Genomic DNA, 19,324 nt, shown 5'->3' with positions numbered 1-19,324 from the left:
AGTACTGGTATGCACAGTGCAAAGTGTACTGTCACTAACTTCCCACCCAACGCTGGCTCACAGAGCCATCAGTTCAATAAAAAAGCTAAGTCAACTAGGAGAAGTGGGAGGGTTGTGAGAATATCTGCCTGCTGTCCCTGGATAAAGCAATGTTACTTACCGTAACAGTTGTTATCCAGGGACAGCAGGCAGCTATTCTCACTAGTGGGTGATGTCATCCGACAGAGCCCCGACACGGACATCTTGCAAGCATGTCTCGCTTGAAGAAACTCAGAAGTTTCGAGATGCCCGCACCGCGCATGCGCCAGTGCCTTCCCGCCCGATGTACCGGGCGTGTCTCCTCAGTTCAGGTAGCTAGCCTGAGAAGCCAACCCAGGGGAGGTGGGTGGGACGTGAGAATAGCTGCCTGCTGTCCCTGGATAACAACTGTTACGGTAAGTAACATTGCTTTATCCCAGGACAAGCAGGCAGGTAGTCTCACTAGTGGGTGACCTCCAAGCTAACCCCAATGGGATGGTGGGAGAGTTGGCAACTTAAGAGAACAAATTTTGTAACACTGTTTGGCCAAACTGTCCATCCCGTCTGGAGAAAGTATCCAGACAATAATGAGAGGTGAATGTGTGAACCGAGGACCAAGTGGCAGCTTTACATATCTCCTCAATCGGTGTCGATCTGAGGAAGGCTACAGAGGCTGCCATTGCTCTGACCTTATGGGCTGTGACCTTACAGGGAAGGGATAATCCAGCCTGGGCATAGCAGGAAGAGATACAAGCCGCCATCCAGTTAGAGATGGTGCGCTTCGATACAGGTCGTCCCAACTTGTTTGGATCAAAGGAGACGAAAAGTTGAGGAGCAGTTCTGTGTGGTTTGGTGCGATCCAAGTAGAAAGCCAAAGCACGTTTACAGTCCAGAGTGTGAAGAGCTGATTCTCCAGGATGAGAATGAGGCTTTGGAAAGAACACTGGAAGCACAATGGATTGGTTGAGGTGAAATTCAGAGACCACTTTAGGCAGGAATTTCGGGTGAGTGCGGAGAACCACCTTGTCATGATGGAATACTGTGAAAGGTGGGTCCGCCACCAAGGCCTGAAGCTCACTGACCCTGCGAGCAGACGTGAGGGCCACCAGAAAAACCACCTTCCAGGTGAGATACTTAAGTGGAGCCTTGTTGAGAGGTTCAAACGGAGGCTTCATGAGATGAGACAGGACAACATTGAGATCCCAAACCACAGGAGGAGGTTTGATAGGAGGGTTGACATGAAAAAGACCTTTCATAAATCTGGAAACCACAGGATGAGCAGACAAAGGTTTCCCCTGTAGAGGCTGATGGAAAGCCGCAATAGCACTCAGGTGGACTCGTATGGAGGTAGATTTGAGACCAGACTGAGATAGGTGTAGAAGATAGTCCAATACAGAAGAAAGGGAAGCTCGTTGAGGTTCCGTGGCATTGGAAATACACCGGGAAGAGAATCTAGTCCATTTTTGGGAATAGCATTGTCGAGTAGCAGGCTTCCTGGAAGCCTCCAAGACCTCCCTCACTGCTTGAGAAAACTGGTGAGGAGTTATGTTGAAAGGAACCAAGCTGTCAGGTGGAGGGACTGCAGATTGGGATGAAGTAGTGAACCTTGATGTTGAGTGAGTAGTGAAGGAAACACTGGAAGAAGGACTGGCTCCCTGCTGCTGAGTTGAAGTAGAAGGGAGAACCAAGGTTGTCTGGGCCACCGAGAAGCAATCAGAATCATGGTGGCATGGTCTGATCTCAACTTGACCAGAGTCTTTTGAATGAGAGGAAAAGGAGGAAACGCATATAGGAAGCGATTCCCCCAATCCAGTAGAAAAGCGTCTGCCTCGAGGCGATGAGGAGTGTAGATCCTGGAGCAAAACTGAGGCAGTTTGAAGTTGTGGGGGGCTGCAAAGAGGTCTATCTGAGGCGTTCCCCACTGAGCAAAGATCTGATGAAGGGGGTCGGAATGGAGCGTCCATTCGTGAGGCTGGAGAAGACGACTCAATTTGTCTGCCAAGACGTTGTCCTTCCCCTGAATGTAGACAGCTCTGAGGAAGGTGTTGTGGCGGACCGCCCAATCCCAGACTCGAAGAGCTTCCTGGCAAAGAGGGGCCGAGTCCGTGCCCCCTTGCTTGTTGACATAATACATGGCGACCTGATTGTCTGTGCGAATAAGGACCACCATGTCGTGAAGCAGATGTTGAAAAGCTTGGAGAGCATTGAAGATGGCTCTGAGCTCCAGAAGATTGATTTGATGGAGTCGTTCCGCACTGGTCCAGAACCCCTGAGTGCGAAGACCATCCAGATGAGCTCCCCATGCATAGTTCGATGAATCGGTCGTGAGAACTTTCTGGTGGGGAGGAGAGTGAAACAGCAAACCTCTGGATAGATTCGAAGAGGTCATCCACCAGAGAAGAGACTGCCGTAGAGCAGGAGTGACTACAATGTGGCGGGACAACGGGTCGGACACCTGAGTCCATTGAGATGCCAAGGTCCATTGAAGAATTCTGAGATGTAGTCTGGCAAAAGGCGTCACATGAACTGTGGATGCCATGTGACCCAAGAGGACCATCATGTGTCTCGCTGAGATGGATTGGCGAGAAGACACCGACTGACAGAGTAGAAGAAGAGCATCCATGCGTTGAGGAGGAAGGAACGCTCGAAGTTGGATGGTATCCAGGACAGCCCCGATAAAGGGGAGAGACTGGGTGGGCTGAAGATGTGACTTGGGAAAGTTGATCTCGAAGCCCAAGTTCTGCAGGAAACAAATTGTAGTCAAGGTCGCCGAAATGACCTCTGGAGCCGACGGTGCCTTGATGAGCCAGTCGTCGAGGTATGGAAACACCTGGAGACCCATGTTCCGGAGTGCAGCGGCCACCACCACCAGACACTTCGTGAAGACTCTGGGCGATGAGGAAAGGCCGAATGGAAGCACTCGATACTGCAGATGTAGATGTCCCACCCGAAATCTGAGGAACTTGCGGGAGGCCGGATGAATTGGGATGTGAGTGTAGGCCTCCTTGAGGTCCAGAGAGCATAACCAATCGTTCTGCTCGAGGAGGGGGTAGAGAGAGGCAAGGGTCAGCATACGGAACCGCTCCTTGACCAAAAACTTGTTGAGGACTCGAAGGTCCAAAATGGGCCGCAGATCGCCCGTCTTCTTCGGGACCAGGAAGTACCGGGAGTAAAACCCTCGGTTTTGCTGATCCAACGGGACCGGCTCGACGGCCCGAAGCCGAAGCAAAGCTTGAGCCTCCTGGAGAAGAAGAGCGGTCTGCGTTAAGTTGGAAGGATACTCTCTTGGAGGGTGGTCCGGAGGGACCCGTTGGAAATGAAGAGAGTATCCCTCTCTTACGATGGTAAGGACCCAAAGGTCCGTGGTGATTGACTCCCATCGATGACAAAAATGATGGAGACGACCCCCTATGGGAAAAACAGGGGAAGACAGAACGTCGGTTATGCTCCCTGGAAGAGAGTCAAAAAGGCTGAGTAGCCTTAGGTGCAGCCGGCAACTGAGGCTTCTGCTGAGTCTTCTGGGGAGGCTGTCTCTTCGCAGGCTGTCTCGCAGGAGGAGTCTGCCTTGGTTGATAACGCCGCTGGTAAATTTGAGGCGGTCTAGAGGGACGAGACTGCTGAGGCTTCGGTTTAGGACGCAGAATAGACTGAAAAGACTTTTCATGGTCCGAAAGCTTTTTAGTAACAGTTTCTATAGACTCATCAAACAGATCCGCTCCTGCACAAGGTACATTTGCAAGTCTGTCTTGGAGGTTCGGATCCATATCAATGGTACGAAGCCACGCCAGGCGACGCATGGCGACCGAACAGGCCGCAGCTCGAGCCGAGAGCTCGAAGGCATCGTAGGAGGATTGCATCAGTTGAAGACGTAACTGGGACAGGGTCGCCACCACCTCTTCAAATTGGAAACGAGCCTGAGCATCGATGAAAGGGATGAACTTGCGGAGCACCGGCAAGAAGAAATCCAAGTATGAAGAGAAGAAAAAGTTGTAATTGAGCACACGAGTCGCCATCATCGAGTTTTGATAGATACGTCTACCAAACTTATCCATCGTTCTCCCCTCCCTGCCCGGAGGCACGGAAGCGTAGACTTGGGAGGGATGAGAAAGCTTGAGAGAGGACTCGACTAGAAGGGACTGATGAGAAAATTGAGCTCCCTCAAACCCCTTGTGGTGAACGATGCGGTATCGAGCATCCAGCTTACTGGGAACTGCAGGTATGGAATACGGTGTCTCAAAACAGCGCATGAAAGTCTGGTCCAGCAGTTTATGGAGAGGAAGCCGAAGTGTCTCCGCCGGAGGGCGAGGCAAATGCATGGTGTCCAAATACTCTTTAGAATATTTAGACCCAGTGTCCAAAGTCACATCCAAGTCATCCGCCATCTGTCAGAGAAAGGAGGAGAAAGACAGTTGGTCTGCCAAGGCCGGCCGACGTGACGGACTAGAAGAAGTGGAAGCCTCCGGGTCCAGGGAGAGCTGAGATCGGCATGGAGAATAGGAGGTAGATGGTTCCTCATACTCTGGTCCCTCCGGCTGGGATACATCCGACGAGGAGTATCCCAAACGCTGCATCTTTTTCTGCGGAGACACCTCCGAATGACGTGAGGAGTGCCGAGAAGAGTGCCGAGATCGATGCCCCTCCCGGTGACGGGACGGGGAACGAGATCTTCTATGCATCGATCGATTCTTCGAAGCCTCAAAGGAATGGATAGGACACGATGCAGTGGATCGCAGAGGTGGCAGAGATGCGGACTCACGCAGCGCCACCCATGTCTGGTATGGAGTGCGGAAGAACTCCTCCTGCGATGCAGTATGCCCAGGACTCCGATTATCAGGGGCCGCCCTAGCACCCTGTTGTCGTGGAGGTGTGATGGGCTCCAAAGGCGGCATATCAGGAAGGGAAGCCCTCTTGGAGGATTCCGCCGCCCTCCGCCGATCCCCCTCGTCGAGCAGAGAGATCGAACGACGAGGAGGAGGGGGAGGGGGCGGATCGCCCCCTGAAACCGGGGCCGGAATGTCACCCTGAATGTTGGCGATAAGCCGGGGTCCCATAGTCTGCATAAGCTCGACAAACTGAGCTTCTAGCAGGGATCGAAGCGAAGCCGATATGGAGGGATCCGCACCGAAAGGGGGTCCTCCTGCACGGTCTTCGCGTTCCTTCGTGGCCAAGTACTTCTGCTTGCTAGCTTTAGGCACTTTGATGACCACGGGAGGGACAGCGGAAGGCGGTACCTGAACCGAGGAGACGGAGGCAGGCGCCGATGCTGAACTCGATGCTGAAGCCGGTGCAAACGATGCGGGCTTCACGATGCTCGATGCAGGTTTCAAATGGACCGGCGAAACCTCAACAGCCGCAGCAGCAGACATGTCCTTGGCAGTCTCCATCTTGAACATCGACTCCCAGAGCAAGCAGCGCCGTTTAAACGAGCGCGCAGTGAGCGTGGAACAAGGCCGGCACGATTTCGGAACGTGTTCCGGACCAAGACACTGAAGGCAGCGTCGATGCGGGTCCGTCAACGAAATCGCACGCTGGCACTTGCTGCACTTTTTAAAACCGGTGATTGGTCGGGACATAGGCCGGAAAATCGACGCTGCAAGGTCGAAGGCGCTAGGCCGCAGCCACGAGGCCGGCCCGGCCGAACCGCCGGAAGAAATAATTTTTAACTTTTTTTTTTTTTTTTTTAGAAAAGTGAAATAAAAGTGAAATAAAGTCAAAGAAATAAACAAAAACGCGGGTTAAAGAAGGCAAAAAACTGAAATTCAGTCAGCGCAGAATGAAGATAAACTTCTCAGCTCCGCGGAAAGAAAAGAACTGAGGAGACACGCCCGGTACATCGGGCGGGAAGGCACTGGCGCATGCGCGGTGCGGGCATCTCGAAACTTCTGAGTTTCTTCAAGCAAGACATGCTTGCAAGATGTCCGTGTCGGGGCTCTGTCGGATGACATCACCCACTAGTGAGAATACCTGCCTGCTTGTCCTGGGATAACACCTGTTATAGGTAAGTAACTGGAAGATTTAGGTTTATACCTTCGAATAATCTTCTTTCTCTGTTAGTCCTTGTAGGATTCCATATGCTAGGTGTTCAATCCCAACCCACAATCCGGAGTTACAGAAATCCAACACTTTTCTGAGCACATACTCCACCCCCTTAACTGGATATGTTTGTTAGCTCTCAGGTTAAGTCCCAAAGCCAAGTAACATACCTTAACAAATCCATGGCAAAGGGGTACGGGGAAAGATCCCCCAATATCACAAACAAGTCTTGAACTGCTCTGCAACAAGTAATAACAGGCACAAAGGCAACTCAGAAAACATTGAGGAACAATGTAGAACTTAACCTGCTGTGTGCAATGAGTACCCCAAGAAAACCTTTGGGTAATGTGCATACTCACAGAAAACTCCCCAGAGGATCTGGCAACTAGCTAGAACAGTGTTTTTCAACCTTTTTACACCTATGGACCAGCAGAAATGAAAGAATTATTCTGTGGACCGGCATCGGTCCGTGGACCAGCAGTTGAAAAACACTGGGCTAAGTCATGGGCCAGACCCCGCCCACCTCTACCCAATGCCCACCCCAGACCCCACCCCCATAATAGTACTAATTGCACCTTGCTCATCCCATGCCTCATCTGGAAGCCTTCCCTCTGACATTGCAAAAGGGTAGAATACAGAAAGAATAAGGAAAAGAAAAGTAAAGTGAAGATAAGCATAAGATAATGACTATCTGATCACTAGTAATATGAAAAAGTTACAAGGAAATTAACAACCTAGTCAGAATTATGGGAAAATATTGCAGAGATAAAGACTCCCTATTCTCAAGTCATAGCAAAAGTTGTGAAGTGACAAACTATTAAGAACTATGTTCAAATACCATTTTGAAATAAAAAGCCTTCAAGTGAGACTTAAATGACTTCAGGGATTTTTCTGTTCCCAGATATAATGGGAGTTCCAGAGAGTTGGAACCATTACAAAGAGTCTCTATAAATGTACAAAAACAGCTGCCTAAAGGATGGAATAGACAGTAAGGATTGATTTGAGGAACGCAACTGTCTCCTGGGTGAATAGGGAATCAAATGAGAAAATAAGAATAGAGGAAGACCAGAGTCCAGAATCTGAAAAGTGAGATTATATTTGAAAGGTATCCTGAAAGAGATATGAAGCATTAATTCAAATCTGTGAAGCGGAGTGATATGGTCAAATTTTGGAAGATATGGTTATGCACGGTTTGTAAAATCGTGTATAACGCGTGCGTTATATGCGTGAAAATACGGTAGTTTGTTGGTCCTGTTTTTCCTCCCTTTTCTTCGGTGTTCCAATCGCCGTATCTCTCTCAAGACTCAGTCTTTCGGGATATCATTCTCCAAACTTCCGGATGAACGAGCCTCCTGGGTTGCAGACACTATCTCATTGGAGGTGTCTGATTCCCGCGGTGAACTGGTGTGTTGCGGTTGGGGGGGGGGGGGGGGGGAGTGTCTCTTACTTCAAGGCTCAGCGTGACCTCTAGCCCAGGGTTCCCTTTAGCGGCGTCACTCCGCGTCGCCGGTTCCAACGGGCAATTCCCTGATGTCGTTGACTCCCTTTGAAACCGATTCAGGAGCTGCTCAATGGTAATTGTAGGGGGATTTTCAGGGCGTCGTAAGGCTCCTGTGGCACTTCTCCCCCTCTTTTTTGGCATGAGGAAAGTTTCAGACAAGCTGAGAAGCGAAACAAGGTAAAGTTTCCAATTTTCACCCGAGCGCTCAAGATCCACTTCCAACATTCAGACACTCGCGGCCATCTTGGCTGTATCTTACTTTTTAAAAAATATGAAGATAACATACTAAACAACAATCTGAGTAATCTTTTCGTTGGCTAAGAATCTCTCTTAAATGTTCAGAACTATTATAAGATCTTACAATATTAATGTTACTTACAAGCATGTAATGTTTTGTTTAAAAAAAATTCAACATTATAAAGAAACTTTTTTTTTGTGAATCATTCCAAAATCAATAAAAATATTATTGGGAAAAAAAATGCCATGTTTGTTATTACAAATTGGTGTTTTTCCCCCTAATTGCTTATAGTATAGTTTTATTTTTTAGAGAATGACACGGGGAAAAATATTTGTCCCCGTCTCTGAGAGCTCAACCCCTGTCCCCGCAAACCATCTGATCCCATCCACATAAGCCTCGAATAGTTTTATACTGAACTTTATTTTATTAAAGTATAAAAAGAAACAATATTCAGTATAATTGTCATTTTATAAATCAAAGTTTGGCTGCCAAACTAGAGAAGAGATCTTCAGCTGGCAGGGCTTTATTTATAATATGTTTAAAAACACAACTAATATACTAATTTATGCAAAAGAAAAATAAATATAAATTTTTTCTTCTACCTTTGTTGTCTGGTTTCTGCTTTCCTCAACTTCTCCTCATTCAAGTCCTTCCATCCACTGTCTGCCTTCTCACTGCCTCTTCCATATGCTCTGTTACTGTGCCTCTCCCTTCCATCTCTCCCTCCACCCATCCCCCATTGGTCTGGCATCTCTGTCTTCTTCCCTTCCATCTTTCCTTCTCTCCCCCAGGTGGTTTTTAGCATCTTTCTCTTCCTTTCCTCTCCTCAGATCTGGTATCTGTCTCCCCAATACAGCATGTGCCTTTTTTTTCTTTATCCCCTCCTTCCATCCAGTTCCCTTCAGCATATTCCCCCCCACTCTCTCCTACCCACTTTCCTTCAGCGTCTGTTCCTCTCACCCCCCTCCACTTCCCTTCAGCACCCTTCGCGTGGTCCAGCAGTAGCAGCCCCCTTCTTCCCGCCGCGGTCCAAGCATCTCCCTCCCTCTCCCTTACATTCACTGGCAATTTTTATTTTTCTCTCTACAAGCAGTCTTTAAGTTGTGTGCGGCTGCCGGAAACTTCGCCTCTGACTCAACTTCCTGTTTCCGATTGCATCAGAGGAGAACTTTCCAGCAGCTGCATGCGATTTCAAGGCTCCGGCTGCTTGTTTAGAGAAAAATAAAAAATCGCCAGAGAAGGGAAGGGATGAAAATGCCCAGACTGTGATTGGGAGGAAGGAGGGAGGGGAATGAACCATGTGATCGGAGATTTAGCAAATTTTCCCTCACTTAACTGCTGGGACAAGGCCTTTCACTGCGCCACGGGGTGGTGAATGGCCTTGTCCCTGTTCCCGTAGCAACCAGGCTTTTTTCATCCCTGTTTTGGCGGGTTACAGTTACTAATTCTTTATTAGTTTTTTCCTACAATACTCTGTATCATTTCTGTTTTGCAACCCCCTGTACCATTTATGTTTTCCTGTTGTGTCTGCAGATGGTTTGTGTCTGTGCGACTACTGATTTAGGGCTTCTCTTACAAAGTCACAGAAATATTTCCTCTGTGGCAAATGCACCAAAGCCCATTCAATTCCTATGGGCTTTGGTGCATTTGCCACGAAAGAATCACTACCATGACTTTGTAAAATGGGCCTTTATATAACATCACCATTAAGATTTGGGATAGTCCAGTTTCATCTACAATCATGTCACCAGCTCTTAGAAATACTATAAAATCATATCCAGCCAAATGTTCACTACAGCCTGTGTTACACACTGTTAGAAACTTCCCTCTTCCCCCCCAAAAAAAAACAAACAAAATTTACTTACAGAACTAGTAAAACACAAATCATGTGCTGGGCCAAGCAAGTCTGCAGTCTCCAACAGGTTGGCAGTGACTTTAGAAATTATTTCTCTCAAGGCTGATAATTTAGACTAATCAGAGAAAAAAAAAAGTATATTTTATTTATATATATAGTCACCCTGTGTGGGTTTTTTTAGTTCTTACTGTCCAGATCAAGCTAACTACCCCCTTTTACTAAGCTGCGGTAGAGGTTTCTACCACAGCCCGGAACGCTAAATGCTCCAACAGTGTTGCAACTGTCATAGAATTCCTATGAGATTCGGAGCATTCAGCCTCTACCACAACTTAGTTAAAGAGAGCCAAAAATTATATAAAGAAAATAAAACTTCATGAGAGCAAAATAAAACAGATTCATAAGAGTGTGTGGAGCTACAGCCTCAGCACCCTGATGCTGTGGGTTCAAATCCCTCGCTGCTCCTTGTGACCCTGGGCAAGTCACTTAATCCCCTCATTGCCCTAGATAGAGTTTGAGCCCACCAGGACAGATAGGGAAATATGATAAAGTACCTGAATGTAAACCACTTAGGATATAAGTGGTATATAAACAATAAATTGCATTCTTACCTTGATAATCTTTCTAGTAGAAATGCATATGAGTCTTGACCAATGGGTAAGTTATCCCTACTACTGTAGTGAGTTATTATGGAGTCTTTACAGCTATTGCACCTTGACTCACCTTCACCCGCATCTGTGCAGAGATCAGTCATGAGCAACACCAAGTCCCAAACCACCTGTTTCCCCTGTCAACCAGATATTACCATGATGCTTATGCTGGATGGGGAGTTCCCCACACACCCCTCCTCTTATGTTTTTATATTTCCATTTTGGCTTTTTCTTGATTGCTTTGCAATAAACTGGGAAGCAGAGGGCAGAACCACAGGCAGAGTTGAAAAATATAAAATGATGCCTTCTACACAACTCACAATTAAGGATAAATTACCCACTACTCATGACTCATATGTCAATATTTACCTATAGCAAGCGTTCTCTAAAGACAACAGATTATACAGTCTCGCATGTGGATGATGTCACCTGATGGATCCTGCATGGGAACACTTTCCAGCTTGTTTGCTCAAACATGAATGTTACACTATGCAAGTATTCCCACAACTGCCTGCCCCTGTCATGTGAGACCTAGCCAGTCAAATTTGTGCTCAACTAAGGCCTATGTGGTGGTGGTCCAGGTGGCCTGGAGACAAAGTTGTGCTCAACACTGGAAATAGAACAGACACACAGCAGCCTGAAACAGGGCTAAGCTCAACAGCCAGCCAGAGACCAAGCTGTCTTCTACAAAGGAGCTGCGTTCCACATCCAAAGATGGTGTCATGCCGAACATACAGAAAGGGAACCTGAACAGCCCAGCAGAGCTGTGTTCCACACCTAGAGAAGGATTCATGATGAACAGCCAGGAGGAGCCACTCCCTACATCCAGAGGTGGATCCAAGCAGAATAGGCAGGGTCATGCTCTACATCTAAAGCTGTAACTGTACTGAACAGCCAGTTGAAGCTGTGATCCACATCTAGAGATGGAACAAAATTGTACTGCCAGGTACAGCAGTGCTCAACAGCTAGAGATAGGGTCAAGCTGGATTGACAAGTTGAGCTGCATCCAACATCCCGAGATGAAGTCCTGTTGCACAGCCAGGTGGGGGGCAATGCACCATGTCTAGATGTGTGACTATGAAGCACATCCATGAGAATTTGAGCTCCACATCTAAAGATGGAGGCCTGTCTGCCAGACAGAGCCAAACAGAGATGTGGATAACATGACAAAGTTGAGTTGCACCGCCAGAAGACGACACAACCTACAATCAAAGGTGGAACCATTATATACAGTGCGCTCGCTCCACAGTTAATGACAGAGCAATGTTTTAGAGCAATGTTTGAAGGTCAGGGTTGCCAGAACGTTCGCTCTACATCCAGAGATGGAGCCAGGCCCAAAGGCTAAATATGGCTGTACACTCATTCTACATCCAGAGGGGAGAGTCATGCTCTAAGGAAAGATTATGTTCTTACCTTGCTAATCTTGTGTACAGGAATGGTAGTCTTCACCAGTGGGTAAAACCCTCATTAGCAACGAGGATTGCAGAGAGCCCACTGTTTTGTTTTCATGCTCTAACTCCCATCACTCTGGAATGAGCCCCACCCCCTCAGTCAGTACCAAAGCTTCTAGTGAGTCCTAGAGTACAAACATAAGAGAGGGGTGCAGAAAAACTCCCCTAACCCCCATGTCTGTTCTGCTTTAAATACAAACATTAACCACCACTTAAACCATTATTAACCAAAACAAAAGGGGCTACCTACTTGTGTGCTATCTGCATCAATAGTTCTGTTGCTCAGTATTTAAAATGAGCCCCTTTTGAGTGAATTCCTCTTTATTCCCAACCCTACTGGGCAGGAGGTAGAAACAAGACATTTGACTAAGTTCAAGTTTTAAGTTTATTATAAATTTGATTAATCGCTTATTCAAAATTCTAAGCAATGCACAAATCAATAAAATTACAAATTTCTGGGAGAAACAAAACAAACGAATAGAAGTAACCTGACAAAACATATTAAAACAAAAGGAAAGGATGGGAAGAGAAATACAAGTTGTTGATAGTATTTTTTCCAAAGTCTTTATTCATTTTTCATCTTACATCAAGTACACAATATTACAACAATTGTACTAATTGTAGTAAATAAGACACATATGGGGAAAAAAAAACAATAGAAGGGGAGAGAACAATGTGCTTCAAAAAAAGTTGTGAAATAGGGTTCAATTGAGGCTCCTAATCAAGCTTTCTAGCTATCAAATGCATCTTTAAAAAGGAAGCTTTTTAACTTGCTCTTAAATCTGTCTAGATTGCGTTCTTCCCTTAAATAAATAGGGAGCGAATTCCATGTTTGGGGGGCTGTGACAGAAAAAATGAATTGCCGCCGTATGTTAATGTTTTTGAGTGAGGGAACAATTAATAGATGTTGGTTGTTTGACCTCAGTAATCTTGTTGAGGTGTAGGGAATCAATAATTTATGAATGAAAGCGGGAGTTTTATAAAGAAGAGAGATTTAAGAGTTAGCAGACTTAATTTATATGTTATGTGGTGAGCAACTGGGAGCCAATGCGCTTTCTTAAAGAGAAGTGTCACATGGTCGAGTTTCTTAGCTTTCATTATAAGTTTAATTGATGCATTTTGGATAATCTGTAAACGTCTGGTTTCATTTTGGGCTATTTCCTTAAATAGAGTATTACAATAATTGATTTTTGAAATTACCAGAGAATGAATTAATGTGTCAAACAGAAAACAGGTTAGTATACATCTGACAGGGTGGGTGTTAAGACTACCATTCCTGTTTACAAGAAGATTATCAAGGTAAGAACCTCATTTTTCCTTCTTGTGCAACAGAACTGGTAGCCTTGATCAGCAGTACGTGTCAGAGCAGTTCCAGGTTCCTAGGGTGGGACATATGAGCCTGCTTCCAGCATGGAGGTCCCAAAGGTGTCCAGCCCAGCTGTGACATCACCCTGTAAAAAAACTTAGTAAACAAATGGAGGCGAGACCAAGTGGTCACCCTGCATATCTCTGCAGGCGAGACTGCTCTAGACTCTGCCCAGGATGACACAACGCTTCGAATAGAGTGGCCTTCAGCTTCACTGGAGACCGATTTCCACTTCCAATATAGTACAGCAGAAGAGGCAAGGGAGGAGTCCAATCAACCAAGGAAAACTGCCTTTATTCAAAAATACAAGTCCCAACAAGGATCCTAGTTTCGGCGTCCAACCGACGCCTTCCTCAGGGGACACAATTCGCCAGAAAGGTCGGGTCCAAGATGAAACAGGATAGCTTCTGTAGCGAAAAACAGGCTCTTTCAAATGATATAAAACACAAAACAAAAAACTACACAGAGATATTTGAATTTGAAAAAAAGTGAAAATTTGCATAAATGCATAAAGCCATATTTGTTGAATGGTCATATCTTCAGCTTCACTTCCCTGTAAAGGCTCGTATTGCAAATCTTGGAAATACCTCAAGGTACATGTCTGCTGGTAAAGTTGTACCCTCAGCTGACTTACCTACCAGCAGCATTATGGAGCCAAACTTTGCCCAAAATTTTCGTTTGTGAATTTTTTTACCTACTTTGATGACCTGTAGATTTCAAATTTGGCACAGAAACTTGCCCCAAGGTGTTGTACCAAACTGCAAAATTTCAGACTCCTAGGTAGTTTCCTTCTGCCACAGTGCTTAAGCAAAGTTGGTGTTTTAGGTCACACACGGCATGGGAGTGGATCGATTGCTTTTGTTCAACCACCCCTAGCTCCTGACCAAATTGAGATAGATCCCAAAAATTTTGCAGAGTTTCATTTGAGACCCTGGTTAGATTTCAAGGGGGTCGAGCGTGGGCGGTTTTCAGTATTGGTCCACTTGATATGGAATGACCCATAAGGAATCCAGCTGCTTGCAATATTACAATTTGCAACCTACATCTAGCAACATTCATGTCTCCACCGAACCCAATTCAGATTCCGCCAACAGCATAGCACTGAGCTTCTCATCATCACTTTAATCACAAAAACCAAACAACTACTCAGCTGCCTTTGACTCCATGGATCATCACCTTCTACTAACAAAACTGTCAGAAATTGGTCCTTTTACTAAGGCGTGCTAAACACTAACGCGTCCATTATATATGTTAGCATTTAGCATGTACTAAAACAGCTAGTGCACCTTAGTAAAAGAGGGGGGACAATAAACTCTCTTCACCAAGTTACATTTTAATGTTTAGACTGATATTTTCGATGACTAGCTTAGCGATTGAAATTGTTTCTCCTGTTATTTTGTTCATAAAACTTTGTCTTCTGTGCTGCATTAATAGCAGATCTTTGTTGCAGTCATATGCTCTATTCATTTTATAATACGCTATTTTTATTTATTTATTTATTTAAAAAACTTAATATACCGCCTGGAATCAGCAGTTTCCAAATAAACATACATAAAGCAAAAACAAAAAAACAATACAAATCATTCTTCAAAATATCAACAAATGAAAATAAGACCTACAAATTCTGCAGTAATATATTTGATAAATGTTACAAAAATGCCCAAACGTTAGGAAATTGTACACAATATTCTAAATGAGGTCTCACCAAAGTCTTATACAGGGGCATCAATACCTCCTTTTTCCTACTGGCCATACCTCTTCCTATGCACCCTAGCATCCTTCTAGCTTTCACTGTCACCTTTTCAACCTGTTTGGCCACCTTAAGATCATCACATACAATCACACCCAAATCCTGCTCTTCTGTCATGTATATAAGTTCTTCACCCTCTAAACTGTACCGTTCCCTTGGGTTTTGGCAGCTCAGATGCACGACATTGCATTTCTTAGTATTAAATTTTAGCTGCCAAATTTCAGACCATTCTTCAACCTTCGCCAGGTCTTTCTTCATGTTATTCACACCATCCAGTGTGTCTACTCTATTGCAGGTTTTGGTTATCATCAGCAAAGAGTCAAATCTTACCAGACAACCCTTCAGCAATATAGTTTATAAAAATTTTAAAAAGAACAGGCCCAAGAACAGAACCTTGAGGAACACCACTGATAACAGCCCTTTCCTCAGAACGTTCTCCATTGATCGCTACCCTCTGTCGCCTTCCACTCAACCAGTTCTTGACCCAGCTCGTCACTTTGGGGCCAATCCCGAGGGCACTCAGGTTATTTATTAGATGTTCTTCACCACGCACTCTCCGATCCTCTGATCAAAATGTATTAGTAGTCCCATCACGTAGACACATCAATACCAGGAGAAATTCCATTTTTTCAGTTGTTCTTCCTTCCCTTTGAAACTCGATGCCTAATTCCTTAAGAGAGACAATATTTATGGAGTAATTCAAATCCTTCCTTAAAATGTTCCTTTTTAAATATATTTTCCAAGTTTGATTGTCCTTTTAAGGATTTTATAAACTTAATTTCAGTCCACTTCAGTTGGTCTGCTAATTGTTACCCTGCGCTTTTGAATTTTCCTGTGTTTCTCTCTCTTCTTTATTCATATTGTAGTTCTCCCTTTTCCTCTCGTTTCAGTAAGTCCTTTGGTCTTATTTGTTTGCCATCTTAATTGATGATGTCATTTCTTTGTTATTATTTGTTCCCCCCTTGATTTTATTTTACAACCACCTTGAAATTGTTGATAAGGCGGTATAACAAATTTCTAATAAGCTTAGAAACAAATATGGGATCAGAAGTTTGTTGATAAATTCCGGCTGTCCTGTTTTTCTTGTTTTAAATGTCAACAGCTAAAATCTAAGGGCTTCTTTTACAAAGGTGCACTAGCATTTTTAGCGCACACAGCGGATTAGCGTGCGCTACTCGAAAAACTACCGCCTGCTCAAGAGGAAGCGATAGCGGCTAGCGTGCGCAGCATTTTAGCGCACGCTATTCCACGCTTTAAGGCCCTAACGCACCTTTGTAAAAGGAGCCCTAAATACACCACATCTAGCGCATATCCTCTATCCAATTCTTTGGTCACCCAGTCAAATAAATTGATCAGATTTGACTGACAAGACCTACCTCTAGTGAATCCATGTTGCCTCCGGTTGAAACTTGGAGTCCATTTGCCCTGAAGAGGACAAATGCAGCAGAGTGCTCACCCAGCCACTTAGGCTGATGGCAGTCGTGAGAGGCACTCATAAGGAGATTGAGGGGAATAACCCTCAATAAGGCATCCCCTAGAGCAGTGGTCTCAAACTCACGGTCCAGGGGTCACATGCGGCCTGTTTATCATAATCACAAAAGTAAAATAAAACAGTTTCTTGATCATATGTCTTTTTAGCTATAAATTACAATATTATTATTATTAAGACTTAGCCAAAAGGAAAGATTTATAAACTATAACGAGTTTCACCTCATGTAATGTAATGTAATTTATTTCTTATATACCGCTAATTCCGTTAGGTTCTAAGCTGTTTACAGAAAATATACACTAGGGAGCATTAAAATTATAAGTAAGATAGGTACTTAGAAATTCCCTTAAAATTGTCTTTTCTTTTATAAGAAATTAACTATTTTTTCTGAGGCCCTCCAAGTACCTACAAATCCAACATGTGGCCCTGCAAAGGGTTTGAGTTTGAGACCACTGCATCTTGCTCCTGAAGACCCAGGGTGCTGCATCAGTAGAGATTGCTTTTGCGGGAGTGGCTGTATATGCGCTCTTGATAAGGGTCAACTTTCAGGATGGCCGTCACCAGAAAATCCTATGGAATCTTTACTGAAAATGTAGAAAAAGGGGTTTTGGAGGTGGGGGTAACCTAACCCTAACCCAAGAAACCCTCAAATCTACCCCCCCCACCCCCCGATGTTCCCCATACGGAATAATGGGAGTACTCACTGACTTCTGGTGCCTGTCAGCTTGCAGCGGCCTGCCTGCAGGGAAAGGATTTCTGCCTCAGAAAGTGTAAGGAACAAGTCTACCACTGGAAGTCTTCTGGCTGCCAGTCAGGTGGACCCTGACCAAGGACTCCAACCTCCCAAAATTTGCAGGGACTCCCTGATACCCCAAGGGTAGTTACACAAGGACCACACAGCCTATACTCGAGCCTCTGATAAATCAGCAGATAATCATGCTCCCAGGGAAACAACCCCCAAGCTCCTGAAGGGACTTAAAGCAGGCTGGCTTCATAGGTACTCAGAGAAATTGGCCTGTGAGCAGCAATCTGTCCTTTCCCCAGTAGGTAAGCCCAAAAAGCAATGTTACTTACCGTAACAGTTGTTATCCAGGGACAGCAGGCAGCTATTCTCACTAGTGGGTGATGTTATCCGACAGAGCCCCGATGCGGACGTCTCACAAGCATACTTGCTTGAAGAAACTTCAGAAGTTTTGAGATGCCCACACCGCGCATGCGCCCGATGCACCGGGCGTGTCTCCTCAGTTCAAGTAGCTAGCAGAGAAGCCAACCCAGGGGAGGTGGGTGGGACGTGAGAATAGCTGCCTGCTGTCCCTGGATAACAACTGTTACGGTAAGTAACACTGCTTTATCCCAGGACAAGCAGGCAGGTATTCTCACTAGTGGGTGACCTCCAAGCTAACCTCAATGGGATGGTGGGAGAGTTGGCAACTTAGGAGAATAAATTTTGTAATACTGTTTGGCCAAACTGTCTGGAGAAAGTATCCAGACAATAGTGAGAGGTGAAGGTATGAACCGAGGACCAAGTGGCAGCCTTACAAATCTCCTCAATCGGTGTCGATCTAAGGAAGGCTACAGAGGCCGCCATTGCTCTGACCCTATGGGCTGTGACCTTACAGGGAACGGGTAATCCAGCCTGGGCAAAGCAGAAAGAGATGCAAGCCGCCATCCAGTTGGAGATGGTACGCTTCGAGACAGGGCGTCCCAACTTGTTCGGATCAAAGGAGACGAAAAGTTGAGGAGCAGTTCTGTGTGGTTTGGTGTGATCCAGGTAGAAAGCCAAAGCATGTTTACAGTCCAGAGTGTGAAGAGCTGATTCTCCAGGATGAGAATGAGGCTTTGGAAAAAACACAGGAAGAACTATGGATTGGTTGAGATGAAATTCAGAGACCACTTTAGGCAGGAATTTCGGATGAGTGCGAAGGACCACCTTGTCATGATGGAATACTATGAAAGGTGGATCCGCCACTAAGGCTTGAAGCTCACTGACTCTGCGGGCAGAAGTGAGGGCAACAAGAAAAACCACTTTCCAAGTGAGAAACTTCAGTGGAGCCTTGTTGAGAGGCTCAAAAGGAGGTTTCATAAGTTGAGAATGGACAACATTGAGATCCCAAACACTGGAGGAGGTTTGAGAGGAGGATTGACATGGAAAAGTCCTTTCATAAATCTGGAAACCACAGGATGAGCAGAGAGAGGTTTCCTTTGCAGAGGCTGATGGAAAGCCGCAATTGCACTCAGATGGACTCGTATCGATGTAGACTTGAGGCCAGAATGAGATAGGTGCAAAAGATAGTCCAACACAGAAGATAGGGAGGAGACTTGGGATCGACAAGGAGAGAAAGAGCCGTAGGCATCCTCGTACTCCGGGCCCGTAGGAGGGGAGATATCCGAAGACGAATACCCCACACGAGGAAGTTTCTTCTGAGGCGAGACTGTAGAATGCCTAGAGGAATGCCTCGAAGAATGCCTGGAATGATGCCCCTCCCTGTGTCTCGAAGGAGATCTGGATCGGCGATGCCTAGATGGTTCCCCAGAGGCCTCCAAGGAATAGATGGGGCTGGAGGCCGTAGAGCGAAGAGGAGGATGGGCCGACGCCTTTCGAGCCGCATTCCATGGGTCGAGAGAGGGTCTGGCATGGAAGGGACTGCGGAAGAATTCCTCCTGACGACGCCCAGGGCTTCAACCACCCGAAGGCACATCCCAAATTTCTTCACCCTGAACGGGGGTGGGTTCCAGACGCGGCATGTCACTAAACGAAGCACACCTCGATGAACTGGTGGCCAAGCGCCGCTCCTCCTCCCCTAGAAGCGAGAGCGAGCGGCGAGGGGGAGGAGGAGGGGGCGGCTCGCCCCCCCGAGGAGGGACTGCCTGCCCAGACTGGATTGTGGCAAGCCACTTGGGCCCCATGGTAGTCATGATATCAATGAATTGGGCCTCCATGATCGGCCGCAGCGAAGCCGACAAGGGGGGAGCCGC

At 46.0% G+C, this 19,324-nt stretch overlaps 1 protein-coding gene across 4 annotated transcripts in view; it reads right to left on the bottom strand.

Annotated features, from left to right (window-relative positions):
* SGO1 (shugoshin 1) overlaps positions 1-19,324 on the bottom strand; it is a 97,622-nt gene that overhangs the window by 49,627 nt on the left and 28,671 nt on the right. For 3 of the 4 annotated variants that reach the window (XM_033930662.1, XM_033930660.1, XM_033930663.1), the window contains one exon: positions 9,656-9,760. The exons of the other annotated variant lie outside the window; for it this stretch is intronic. In XM_033930662.1, coding sequence (XP_033786553.1) covers positions 9,656-9,760 — 105 coding nt within the window. The remainder of the gene's footprint in view (positions 1-9,655; positions 9,761-19,324) is intronic. 4 annotated transcript variants of the gene reach the window in all.

This window comes from Geotrypetes seraphini, chromosome 2 (assembly GCF_902459505.1).
Source record: "Geotrypetes seraphini chromosome 2, aGeoSer1.1, whole genome shotgun sequence".
In the NCBI taxonomy this organism is placed as follows: Eukaryota; Metazoa; Chordata; class Amphibia; order Gymnophiona; family Dermophiidae; genus Geotrypetes; species Geotrypetes seraphini.
This window is presented reverse-complemented; position numbering and strand designations above follow the sequence as displayed.